The sequence below is a fragment of the Ornithodoros turicata genome, chromosome 6 (genome assembly GCF_037126465.1).
Source record: "Ornithodoros turicata isolate Travis chromosome 6, ASM3712646v1, whole genome shotgun sequence".
NCBI classification, from domain to species: Eukaryota; Metazoa; Arthropoda; class Arachnida; order Ixodida; family Argasidae; genus Ornithodoros; species Ornithodoros turicata.
In genome coordinates this window covers 51,599,925-51,613,210 of record NC_088206.1, presented here as the reverse complement: position 1 = coordinate 51,613,210, position 13,286 = coordinate 51,599,925, and the positions used below count along the sequence as shown (strand labels likewise).

At 50.1% G+C, this 13,286-nt stretch overlaps 2 protein-coding genes across 2 annotated transcripts in view; one reads left to right on the top strand and one right to left on the bottom strand.

The window, feature by feature from the left end:
- Window positions 1-671: 671 nt before the first annotated feature.
- LOC135398026 (uncharacterized) overlaps window positions 672-13,286 on the top strand; it is a 78,957-nt gene continuing 66,342 nt past the window's right edge. The window contains exons 1-2 of the mRNA XM_064629476.1: window positions 672-773; window positions 922-969. Coding sequence (XP_064485546.1) covers window positions 728-773; window positions 922-969 — 94 coding nt within the window. The 5' untranslated portion in view covers window positions 672-727. The remainder of the gene's footprint in view (window positions 774-921; window positions 970-13,286) is intronic.
- On the bottom strand, window positions 7,749-13,075 carry LOC135398025 (uncharacterized). Its single transcript, XM_064629475.1, has 2 exons — window positions 13,068-13,075; window positions 7,749-8,431 (listed from the first exon to the last, which is right to left on the bottom strand). Coding segments are annotated over exons 1-2 (528 nt in total). The 5' UTR covers window positions 13,070-13,075; the 3' UTR covers window positions 7,749-7,905.

The window sequence follows — 13,286 nt, the reverse complement described above, 5'->3', positions numbered from 1 at the left end:
CTGAACTCTGAAGGAGCTTGTGGGATCCTCTTCCCTAAACCCCATCGGGGTTTCCCTGCCGTTCCGCCTTGCAGCTTCCCGAGAACACGGCCACAACCAAAGAAATGCAGAAATACAACTTTTATTGCTTACATGTTTATCAGCAGTTCAATTCCAGTCCGCGGCGTACACACCTCTGTCCTTTTTTCCCGCGCTCACTTCTTTTTAAGCTGTTCCGGGGAGAGGGGGTCACGGCTCTCGCCCTTCCCTGCTGTACCGATACGTCGCCACCTTGTGGCGTCCACAAGCCAATATCCAGGGCCGTCACACGTGGGGGTGGAGGCGGAGGCAGTGTTCAATTAAAATTGAAAGCAATGTGCATTGAACATGCGACACCAAGCGTACAACCTGTCTGAGATCCCTTTGAGGAGTTGACGCGTTATATTCAATGGCCATTGGTTACAATTTTCATTCAACATTGCCCCCCCCCCCCCATCCATGTGACAACCTGGGTATAAGCCTTCTCTATATGTGGGTGTCACAAGGTATTACTCTTATATGCGTGACGCTCGTTGTTAATTATTCTCATTGTGGCTCTTCCCTTTTTCACGCAGACCGGTAAGCAGAACCCATCATTTCTACCTTCCTTTCTGACGGTATACTTGAGCTTATATAATGCTCACGTTACAGTCGCATTACAGCCGCCTTAATCGTCGTTTTATGTCTCCTTTTGCTGCTCTTGGTATCAATGGTCACATTTACCGTCATCCTAATCAGCACTTCGGTAGAAACGAGTGAGTGCTATCGCCTCTGTCATTTGCGTTAGTCTTGCGGTGGGCAGAACGCGCGTAAAATTGTGACGAGCGTGTTATCAAACTGCGAAAACTCATCTTCGTTGATCAGCGATGGTTGATTTTCGAATGACGTTCGTTCTGCTCGCAGATGGCTTAACAACTCTGGAGGAATACACAGCTATGGACTTTTATACAGGTCAGTCGTATCAAAGGTAATTGGATAAATGGGCTCTCTTGCATATAATCTATTGGAGCTATTCCATGGAGGAGAGGGTATTGGAGAGGAAAGTGGAATTATCCTTTAGGGAAGCAACAATACTCCAAAAGCCGGAGAGCATAATGTACGAAACAAAAAGAATAACTCCGACTTAACAGAGAAAACAATATAATACAGGCGTTTCGTATCCCATACCGGACACATCATCGGTACAAGACAGAATGAGGAGAGCCACAAATCAGCTCTGCTATATATCTGAGTAAGACAGAGTACACATCGGGGAGAGTGCTGCGGTTCGCGTTACAAGATGTCGGTTTGCTGAAAATGTGCCATGACTCCAGGAACTTCCGTGGTCCCCACCTTTGCTCCCGTGCCAAGGTTAGTCAAACATGTGTCCGGTTTTCAAACAGTGGTCGACAACACAGTCAACATTGTTACGACACCCAGTTACATTGTAAACGACTTTGAAAAGGAGATCAGAGGACCCAGGTTCGATTCTTTGCGTCAGCACCTCTTTTGCCTGAGTTGTTTGAATTAGAAAAGACGTCGGATATAAACACAATGAAAGCAGAATCGATGATGAAAGCGAACGTGAATTCATGATGCCAAATCTCGCTTCGGAAACACGTTAAGTGCCGATCAACGCATGCTTAAGGTAGTATATGAAAGAAAACGTGTCATTGAATTATAATAAAAAAAAAAAAAAAACTACGCCACCTCGAACCATGCCATGTGCCATTAAACCCATAATCTCTCTCTCGAACCATGCGGTCAACGGCATTTGTTCTTACTAGGTTTTTGCCAATTCCTGATGTCAATGTCATGTATCGTAAGGTTAATTATGTAAATACTTTGCGAACTGAACTCGGAAATTTGCACAAGTAAATGTCACTTTTTTACCCCACCAAAATGAAGAGCGTTCCGAATTCAGTTAAATTCATGATAATTGGCAGTGATATTCACGAGCAGTACACCATAACACCATAACAGTTTTCCTTTAGGTTTGTTTGTTTTTCTTTTTGTTTGTTTTTCTTTTTCTTTTTCCTTTTCTTTCCTGGCAATAGCAAGCCGCCGTAGCGGTGACTAACCTTTCCCTCCTATTTTTGTGATGTGATAAACATATTCCCCCTGTCCTATCGGAAAAAATAGCCGAACATCATGCGTTTCGGAGCACCGGACCGTAACGCGCGACGACTTTTTGAGTGCAATAGCTCTTAGTCCGACGAAAGGATGTTCCAAACCGAGCCCACAGAGTGATAGTAGAAAAAGTGACAGTTCTTGCAATTGGGAGAGGGAAAGCATGATCCCAGCGAAAGCCGGACACGATAAGCCATGACTGTGTTATCTCTTTCTGTAATGCCGGTGTGGACTGGGTTTCCAACCTACTTTCGTCTGACTGACAACGGTTGCACTCTAAAATTCGTCGCGCACTATCCTCTGGGAGCACCGCAGAGCATGACGTTCGGCTATTTTTTCCGATGGGAATTTGAGTAAATTAGACACGCTCTTCACATTCATGGGGTAAAAAAGTGACATTTACTTGGCAAATTTCCGACTTCGGTTCGCAAAAATTTACATAATTATACTTACGTTACAAGACATTCACATCAGGAGGTGGCAAAAACATAGTAAGAACAAACGCCGTTGACCGCATGATTCTAGGTGGTGTAGTTCTTTTTTATTATAAATCAATGACACGTTTTCTGGGACACCCTGTATATATGAATACAACGTACCAGACTGTGACATGAGAGCATAAAATAAACAGCGCTTGAGAACGTTTCACCAGCGCTGCCGTGACGATAAAACTTACATGTGGGCCATTCCACGCCAAGTGCTCCAGAGGTGCCGCTCGTCCCCCCTAGAATTTTATATGAATTTTTTTGGCGGTTCCTTATGAGTCCGAAAGCAACAGAACATTGGTCTTCTTTAACGAAATTGAAATGTGTGGAGTGCAGAGCCCCTTAAAAATGCATTGCTTGGCGAAAACCTGTGTCGTTTTAAGCAGACGTTACGGCCCACGTACTGCACGGAGCACGTTAAACAGCTTCTTATTTGATAGGGGAGAGTTCATTTTACCGTATGTAAGTAATTTTCACCATCGCACTCGACGGGCTCGACGCTTGTGGCGTGCACGAAATTTTCAATCTTGAACATTTTTTGTTTTATACCCCCCGAGCCGTACTTTAAGCACAAAAAAATCCAACCCCACCGGTGCAATGTAAGCCTCAGTAAAAAATCGAGAAGTTGTGAAAATTCGACAAAATGCACATTTTTGACCGAAAAATTCTGTGTGGAGGTCGGGATAGAAGCATGATCAAGGTGGCATTCGATGCATCGTCTTCCTAGCAAGACGTAGCATAAAAATGTCAGATGTACTTTTTGTTAAACTTAAATAATATTTTTTTAATTGAAGGTAACTTCGCAAACGTGTATGAGCACTGGGGCGCATCGTACCGAATGAACAACTGAGCGGGCCACTGACACAACACTAGATGGAAAGAAAACACTAGGCAGTCGCATTACTGAAGAGCAAATAACGATGGCAAAGACGTCTAGTCCTGGTCACAGTGTAGCTACTAGTGTAGCATGTGAGCTACTTATCTATAAAACACGAAGTGAATGCGGTGTTGTAAGGCAACAGACAATAACAAATGATTCTGTCGACTGTGGTTGACCGGATTTCCGACGAACTTTGCGTTCGGACTCTCGAATCGTTTCTGTATACACAAGGAAGTAGAGCAGAAATATTGCACGGACATCTTCTCTGGCAGCTGTCACTTTCCGAGGACACTGACGTCGTCAGGCCAGCGTTTTTAAACAGGAAATATCGAATTCATGGACCAACCTAACTGCTATACACAACATGAGCCATCCAACACGGACGCCGGCGCCTCCGTGGAAGCCGGTTCGAGCCGGCACTGCACACTGCCGTCGCCCGTTTGAGCGCTCGCGAACTCATTTGAAAACGGTCAATCATCGCTCAGAAAACGAATCCATCCTCATCGGAACCAATCAGTAAGCACTAGCCACCGGATGTCGTCGTGACGTTAATTTGTGACGTTTCCTGACGTCCGATGACGTGAACGCATGAGGCGCCTCACCTTATCCCGCAAAAGAACTCGCGAGTTTCGGGGCACTGCTATGGCGTCACGTGATTCTCTCTCTGTGCCTGGCAAAAAGAAGAAAAAAAATACGCCTTCTGCGAATATTCTCCTGTGAACCGGGCTTGCGTTGGGGGAGTCAGCTCAGATGGCATAGGGTTAGAGAAGAGGACGGGGTGAAGGAGGATGGTAGACGGCAAAAAGGGGGTCAAACGCCCAACTCTTCTTTTTCCTGAAGTGCATGGAATTTGATTACATGAAGGGTCTTCAAGGTTCTCTGAATTTTATAAAGTACCTGTGTCTGCGTGACTGGGTGAGCAGTAATGGATTACCATTTTTTCCTCAGAGGTTTCCCACATATGGAACTACTACCATTTTAATCTTTTCTTTGTATGATCCTTTGCAATGCTAAAAGCAGCAGAATCACGCAAAAGCAACCTTGGTAAAGTGCTTGTTGAGCGCCCTGCGCGGCAGATCCGTTGCTTGAGCTTGCGTTGCTAAAGGTATGAGGCCACATTTACGCAAAAGGAAGTTGTATATTCGACGTCTGTCCTTTTGTGATTTTCCATAGTTGTAATTGACACTGTTTTCACGTGTGCCAATCTACTGTTAATTTGTGTGAGACAACGTTGAGAACGTTGAGACAAACGTGAGACAACGTGAGAACGTTTGACATGCTGAATTGACTACGTGAAATCAGTGTGGAACCAATGTTCGAGATTTGCATTCTACATCCTAGGCAGCACGCCAATATTGGTCCAATATTGGACAGGGGATGTTGAGGGTAGACAACCGTGAAGCAAGAGCATCAGCCAAAATATAAAACTAGCCAGAAGGGGACGGAACACACGGCGTTGCGAAGGCGCCCAGAAAGTGCGCGCTTCCCTATACTTTGCGCTTTTGCAGAACAACATGATCGCGGTGATGAGCGCGATCACGCAATAATCGCGCTCGGGGAAAACAGCCTGATCGCAATCACATTGTAATTCCCATGAGTGCCTGCAGAGGCGCGGCATCGTGATCGCAATACAGGAATCATGAAATACAGATTACTGCCGTGAGCGCGATCGCGATCACCGCAGGTTTTCCTCCTGTTATTTCAACGCGCCGGGATCACCCCAAGGGCACTTCAATGACAATTGCAGTCACAGCCACACTCATCCCTTTGGTGATGGTGATGGCGGTTATTGTGGGTCATTGCGATCATGCGTGATTTCGCCGACGTCTGCCTATATACGACACATCACAGTCGTGGCATTTTAACTTATACAGGGCACCGCTTTACGATTCGGGGGGTTCCTTGTCTTTGGGCTTGGAAATAAGCTCAACAGCGTGATATGTGGTCTGAAGAAGATTTTCATTCCCAGAGGCAGGAGCGTGCTGCGGATAGGCTGAGGCACCTTTCACGTAGGGTAACGTTACGACACCTTGGGTGAAGTTATTTTTTATTTTTATTTTTCAACGGTATGTGCAAGTGCAACGATGTGACATGCACTGCAATTTGGATGCCCGGAAACAGGCCGGGAATATAGAAAAGAAGAAACATACCGCGATGTCCACCAGAAAAATCCTTAACCTCTCTTCAAAACAACTCATCGACAGCCATGTAGGTGTGCTCTCTAAGGGTCCTGATTTCGCTCTGGCCCGCGCTGTTCCTTGCAAGCATTTCATCACCGCAATTGAAGACAAACTCCGCCACATCAAGGATATCACAGGTGTAAACTTAGCGCGACGCCATATTGCGACTACGCCATCTAACTTCCGCCCTCACCCTAATTTAAGCAAGCAAAGGAGTGCTGCTTTGCAGGAACTCAAATCTGACCAGTCCATAGTGGTCCTTCCTGCAGACAAAGCGGGAAGCACTGTAATGCTGGACAAACGTGAATACCATGCTAAGATACAATAATGATCCAAATGATTTTGTGAAGCTGTCGTACGATCCTACTCCGAAATCTGAGCGTTCACTTGTCGACCACCTCCGTTCGCTAAAGAAGAAAGGACCACCTGGATGAGACGACTTAACGTCGAGTCTCTTGCTCGGATGGCGCCGTCCCAAGACTGTACGGGCTCCCGAAGGTACTTAAACTTGAGTGCCCTTTACGACTCATTGTTTCTTTCGTAGGGTCGCCCACTTAGATCTATCCAAATACGTCGTGGAAATTATTACCCCTATCACTGTAAAGAACAACCGGACCGTTCGCAACTTCCGAGAATTTGTGAAGCTAATTCGTGATCAGGTTCGGGAGAGGTTATGGAAGAGGACGTAATGGTTTTCTTCCATGTGACAGCTCTGTTCACAAACGTCCCTACTGCGCTCGTGACACAGGACGCCAAAGCACATCTACAATGTGACTCTGCCCTCGCCTCACATATGTCTTTTACTGTTGAAGACATCGCCATTTTGTTACGTTCTTGCTTGAATCAGCCTCATTTTGTTTTTCGCAATCGAAGGCTGCCCAATGGGTAGTCAGACATCAGTGACCATGGTCAACCTCGTGACGGAGCACGTGGAAGAACTTGCCCTTCAAAGAGCGACGTGGCCAGTCAAGGCTTACCGGCGCTACGTGGATGACACTTTTGTTACTCGAAACCGGGATTGCATAGGGGACTTTCATGCAGTGTTGAACATCGTGGAATCTGCCATCCAATTCGCCTGTGAAACTGAACAAAATCACTCACTCCTTCCTAGACGTGACAGTATACGGCGGGACACGATGGAACGTATTATGACAAGTGTATACCGCAACCATGTGATACCGGAAACCTCCTACGTCATGACTCCCACCACCCTACTGAACATAAGCGTTCCGTTGTAACAACTCTAGTGAACCGTGCAGATCACCTTGCTTCTAGTGCCGAGTTCCACACTTCCTAAAACACCACCATGAACCATGCCAAGCATGGCTACCCACAACACATCATCAAAAATACGCGCAAACAAATGCAGAAAGAGGACGACAACTGAAAAATAACTTCACCCAAGGTGTTGTAAGGTTACCATACGTGAAAGCTGTCTTGAGAGCCTATCTGCGGGGCGCCTTCTGCCTTTGGGAATAAAAACCCTCTTCAGACCACATATCAAGCTGGCTGACCTTATTTCCAAGCCCAAATCGCAAACCAGTATTGCGTATAAGTTAAAATGTCACGACTGTGATATGTCGTATGTATAGGTGAGACGGACAGCACTCTCCTCAGGGAGCATAAACGTGATGTGGACAGAGCAACGAACGCCACCCGATTTAAGACAGAACTTGTCGACCACTGTTGGAAAACTGGACTGTTTAACTTTAAGAATGTTGTATCCTTGGCACGGGAGCAAAGGTGTGGGCCGCAGAAGTTCCTTGGAATCGTGGCACATCCACACCGAATCGACCGCTTGTAGCATGAACCGCGGCCCTCTCCCTGGTGTGTACTCTGACTACTCAGATAGCAGAGCTGGTTTGTGGCTCTCCTCATTCAGCCTTGCACTAATAATGTGTCACGTATAAGATACGAAACGTTTGTATTGTAGGATTCTGCCCCCCTGAATCCCACGCGGGGTTGAGTCCAACCCGTCTTTTGCCCAACCGCTGCACCGAGAGACACAGACACAAGTGAACAAACACACTCTTTACTCAGTGACAAGGGCACCACTTACATATCCTGTGACGCGGATCCTCTGTTCCGCTCCAAGCCCCGCTGCCTACCTTGACAGCTGTCGGCAGAAACATTGCCCTCTCCCCCCATCGCGTGGCGCTTTTGTCTCCTTCGATAAGCAGCGACTGTACCATGGGCGAACTGCAGCGCCCCACACTCTTCCCCCACTTAGAGTTCACATGTCTGGCAGGTCCGGCACGTCGAGTATGAGTTCGTCCCGGGGTCCCGCAGGCGAGAGCAGGTGGGGCCGGAACCGACGCACAAGGGCGAGAGCTGCCTCGATGTCTTGGGGTCCAGGGTTGATTGCAGGAGCAGGGGGCGGTTGGAGAGCTCTGTTCAGGTGCAAAGGGCTCGCTCGATGTGTTGCTGGATGGAACTGGATGACGTGGCACAAGGGGCAGAGACGTGCCATCTCTTCCGGTGTATAGACGGCTGGGGGCTCGGTCGGGTGGCGGTCTTGGAGCGTGAGGCCTTTGAAAGGTTCGGGCACGAGGGCGACCGGGTCGTCGCGCAGCGGGCGCGGTTGGTCTCTCCATCGACGGTGCGACACGAATCCAACACTGGTGTCACCAGACAAGGTCGTCCACGTTGCTGCGTGGGCGACTGAACGAACGGCCGGGGCGACGTAACGTTGAGGTCGGGAAGCCCGAGCCTGGGGGTGGGCCGTAGAACCTTGTGGTGTACGAGATCTCGGTCGTGGCCTGCGTAAAAAAAATGGGAAAACGTCACCTCGGTTGCTTACGTGGGCGAAGGTTATAGCGGGTAATCCCGGGAACCCCGCCCTGGGCAGTAGTCTCTTCGGGGGATGGTTGACCGGCCCTATAGGGGGACTTGAGGGAGAGCGGGCTTGCGATGCTACATCGTGGTCCTCCTCCCACCTGCCGCTGTCCGAGATGCGCTGGCTGAAGGTCTTGAGGTCTTGTACGTGGACGGGGCCAGTTTCCTCGTTGTCGCTGCAACGCTCGAGCCTGTAAGTGACCGGAGTTAGCTGTGCGCTTACCCGATAAGGACCGCCCCATCGATCAGCGAGAGAGGCAGCAAAGCCTTTCGCTGCATCGCTAAGGGGATGTGTTCGCCTTAGTACCAGATCTCCAACACGGTAAATGACCTGGCGCCGACCTGTATCGTACTGGAGAGACTGCTCCAGTCTTGCGACCTCAAGACTCTCTCGTGCCAAACGAATGGCAGTCGAAATTCTATCGCGAAGATCATTAGCATACTTCGCGTACGAACGACTAGGCTGTGTGTGCCGTGTTCGCAACGTGTTTTCGAGGGGGAACACAATTTCCCGTCCGAAATTCGAATAAGCCGGGGTAAATCCTGTCGACCTATTTTCCGTAGTACGAGTGGCAAAGCCAAGCTCCGTAAGACGGGCGTCCCAATCTTTATGCCTTTCGGTAAAAGATACCAACATCATCTTGATGTTGCGGTTAACCCGCTCAGTTATGTTCGCCTGAGGGTGATAAGGGGACGTCTTTACGTGACGTATGCTCAATGCAGAGCAACTATCGACAAACACCTTACTTGTAAAGCACGAGGCGTTATCCGTGATGAGCTGGTCCGGGAATCCAAACCGGGAAAAAACATCCAGCAGTCTGTCCCAGATCCGAGCGGACACCAACTTCCGCAGCGGGTAAAGCTCAACCCACTTCGTGAAGTGATCTGTAACAACTAACAGATACTGGTTACCACGGGGACTTCTGGGATAAGGACCCATTACGTCACATGCGACTATCTGCCAAGGTTTCTGGCTAACAATCGGTTGCAGCAAGCCGGGAGGCTGCCCTCCACGCGGCTTAGACTTCTGACATATCGGACAGCTGCGTGTATACCGCAAAACATCCTGTCTCATGCCTGGCCAAGTCGCGATACGACACAACTTAGAATAAGTCTTGCTGCTGCTACCGTGACCCGACAATGCAGAATCATGGAAGTATTTGAGGAATGACTTACGTAGCTTCCTTGGAACTACGATCCGAAAGGGGCTATCACCAACCTCCTCGTCGTCCACCTGGGAATGTACCGGACCAGGAGACCATCCTCGCTCAGCTGATAGGAGTCGTACCTCTCCTCAGCGTCTTCCGTGCCTTGCAGGTTTGCTGTTTCCAGCCACCTTGACACACGCTGACAAAGGCCGTCGGTCCTCTGTGCTTCCAGGATGTCGTTCCTGCTTACAATCTGTCCCCACGAGAGCTCCTCCTCCGTGACGGTCTGGTTAACCGCGGCCACAAGCTCCTGCGGAATAACGACGTCCTCAAGGGGCAACGGTGCTCGAGATAGCGCGTCTGCCACCTTATTTGAGGTTCCCTTCCGGTATTCCACCCGAGAAGTTATATCGCTGCAACGTTAAACTCCAACGTGCGAGCCGTCCAGCTGGGTTTTTCAACCGCTTTAACCAAGACAGTGCCTGATGGTCAGTTTGAATAGTGAATTTCGCACCATCCAAATACATGTCGAACTTATGTAGTGCGAACATGATTGCTAGGCACTCCTTCTCCGTCACGCTATAATTGCGTTCGGGAGGCGTCAGCGTACGGCTAGCAAATGCTACGGGCTGGAGTTCATGGTGATGCTCTTGTAACAAGACTGCACCAAGGCCGTAATCGCTCGCATCTGTTTGAAGTACAAATGGGCGATTTAGGTCCGGGAGATACAAGCGGGTAGTTTCCGCAATCGCTTTAGCGAGAGAGGTAAACGCCTGTTCCTGCGCTTGACCCCACGACCATCGTGCTCCCTTCCGTAAAAGCCAAGTTAGCGGTTGCGTTAGGTCTGCGCATCGCGGTATAAACTGTCTATAAAAGCCAATCATACCGAGGAAGCGCTGCAAGCTTTTCACATCCATCAGGCGGGGGTACTCAAGGATAGCCTTCAGCTTGTCCTCGTTCGGCCTGACCGTGCCGGACTCCACCTTGAACCCGAGGAGATCGATGCTGTTGGTAGCCAACTGCATCTTCCGGGGATTGACAGTCAATCCTGCAGCTTGCAATGCTTTCTAACACCACTTTCAAATGAGAAAGGTGTTCCTGGAATGTACGTGAAAAAATTACTACGTCATCCATGTGCGCCATAGCGAAATTGTATTTCGCATCGCCGAGCACCTCGTCCATCACTCGCTGAAAACTAGCGGGAGAATTAGACAGTCCAATGGGCAGTCGGACAAATTCAAATAATCCCCCGTGACAGGTAAATGCTGTTTTCTCAACATCATCCGGTGCTATCGGAATCTGCAGGAATCCTCTACTGCAGTCCAAAGTTGTAAACACGTGGGCGGATCCCAACGAATACATGATCGAGTCTATCGAGGGAAAAGGGTATGAATCTCTTACCGTCACCTCGTTCAGTCGGCGGTAATCCACGCACAACCTTGCCGTTCCATCCTTTTTCGGCGCAAGAACCACCGGAAAAGCCCAAGGGCTGCGAGAAGGTCTCACAGCACCGGTCTCGATCATTTCATCCAGCGCAGCGTCGAGGAGCTTGCGCTTATGCACACTCAAAGGCCGAGGATTACATCGCCAGGGCCTTGCGTCGCCGGTGTCTATCCGGTGCTCCAATGCATGGGTTAGACCTGGTCTCTCTGTGAACATACAGGAGAATGGCCGCAATGCTTTAGCGAGCATGCGTCGCTAGTCTGGGCTTCCTGGAAATTGTTTCAGGACGTCCTCCAAAACAGCGGGTACGACCGTCGCCGTTAGGTGTTCTGCTCCGGAAAATAGCTCAACGGACGTAAATTGTCCAGCTCCGGGATCCTGGGTCTCCTCACCAGTCCGGTTCTGCTCCGTTTCCGGCGTCGTCCACACCATAAATGGGTAGAAGGTAGCACCGCTTGCATGCTGGTAGCCTCCGCGACGTAAGTCCAGGACGAGTCCCATCCGGATAATGAAGTCGCGTCCCAGGATCATCAGTCCCGCCAATCCGGGCAGGTAGATGAAGCGTTGTCTGACACGTTGTCCGTCGACGGTCAAAGTGAGACGTACTGCTCCTCCGGCTGGTACCACTGCATCTGATGCGAGCCGTAGGCAGGTCCTGGTCGTCCGTACGGAAATGTTCCGCTCCCGGCACCAATCGTGGATGGTGTCACCTATGAGGGATACAGCCGCTCCAGTGTCCACAAAAGCTGTAACGTCCTTACTCAGAACGCGCGCCACGATAAACGGTCCGATGTTGCATATGTCATCTTGCGCTCGACATGCGAGCGGGACCAAGGCCACTACGTTATCAGACAAGATAGCATGGTTAGAATTCGCTTGCTTCTTATCAACATTTTCAGCAGCCGACGACAGAATTGAGTCATTCCCAATTACCGCCGCCGGCGTCCCGGGTTTCCCTGCGGGGGTTGTCTGGGGGTGGTAGTGGTCTGCTGCGGGCAGTTACGACGAAAATGACCGCGTTCACCGCAACCGTAACAACGGGGTTGTGTTCCTGCGTTATTACTTGCTCTAGAGTCGCGCCTGTCCTGCCGTGGGGCATGACGTGCATCACCGACTTCGCGCTCGCGCGGCTCTGCTCGTGCCGACCTCGCTCGGTTCCTTTGCTCATATGCAAAGGGATCCAAAGAACGGTAAACTGGCCCGGCGGACGAACCGCCGTGTGTTCCAACAGTCCCACGGGGGTTTAATTCCGCGTCTAACGACTGTCTCGGCCCGTTCCATGCGCAGCTAGGCTCCAGCGTTTGTTCCGGCCTAGGCGGTGGGCGGTACTGTAATTCCGCCAACAAATCTGCTTGGATGACGCGGGCTTCTTTAGCAAGGTCATCGAGCGAAGAAAAGCTTCGCCCCCGCAAATAAGGCTTAAAACGAGGGTGACATTGGCGAATAGCGCGGGCCACCTTCTCGCTTTCCGTCGCGAGCGGTTCAGCTCTGCGGTACAGCTCTTGGATTGCCCGGGTATATTCCAACAGGCTCTCCTCCGCGTGCTGCGTTCGAGTCATGAGTTCCTCGCGCATACGCATTGCATAATCCGGGGGCAAAAATTCCTCCCGAAACAGGTCCTCCGCTACTGGCGGGTCGTCCTCGTAGACGGGCTCGAGAGGGGGCCTCTTGGGCGGCATGGCCAGCAAATGCACACTCCCGAGCTACGAACAAAACAGCAAAAGCGACAGCGAGCGAAGGGCACGGGCGACAAATGCTACTACACTGCAACTACACTAGCTGTCAGTGCCTCCCGGGCGTGCGGCAAGACGGGTCGGCCCCAACGTTGGACGCCAATTTGTAGGATTCTGCCCCCCTGAATCCCACGCGGGGTTGAGTCCAACCCGTCTTTTGCCCAACCGCTGCACCGAGAGACACAGACACAAGTGAACAAACACACTCTTTACTCAGTGACAAGGGCACCACTTACATATCCTGTGTCGCGGATCCTCTGTTCCGCTCCAAGCCCCGCTGCCTACCTTGACAGCTGTCGGCAGAAACATTGCCCTCTCCCCCATCGCGTGGCGCTTTTATCTCCTTCGATAAGCAGCGACTGTACCATGCGTGAACTGCAGCGCCCCACAGTATTAAATTGTTTTCTCTGTTATGTTAAGTCAGAGTTATTCTTTTTGGTTTGTACACCCTTTAG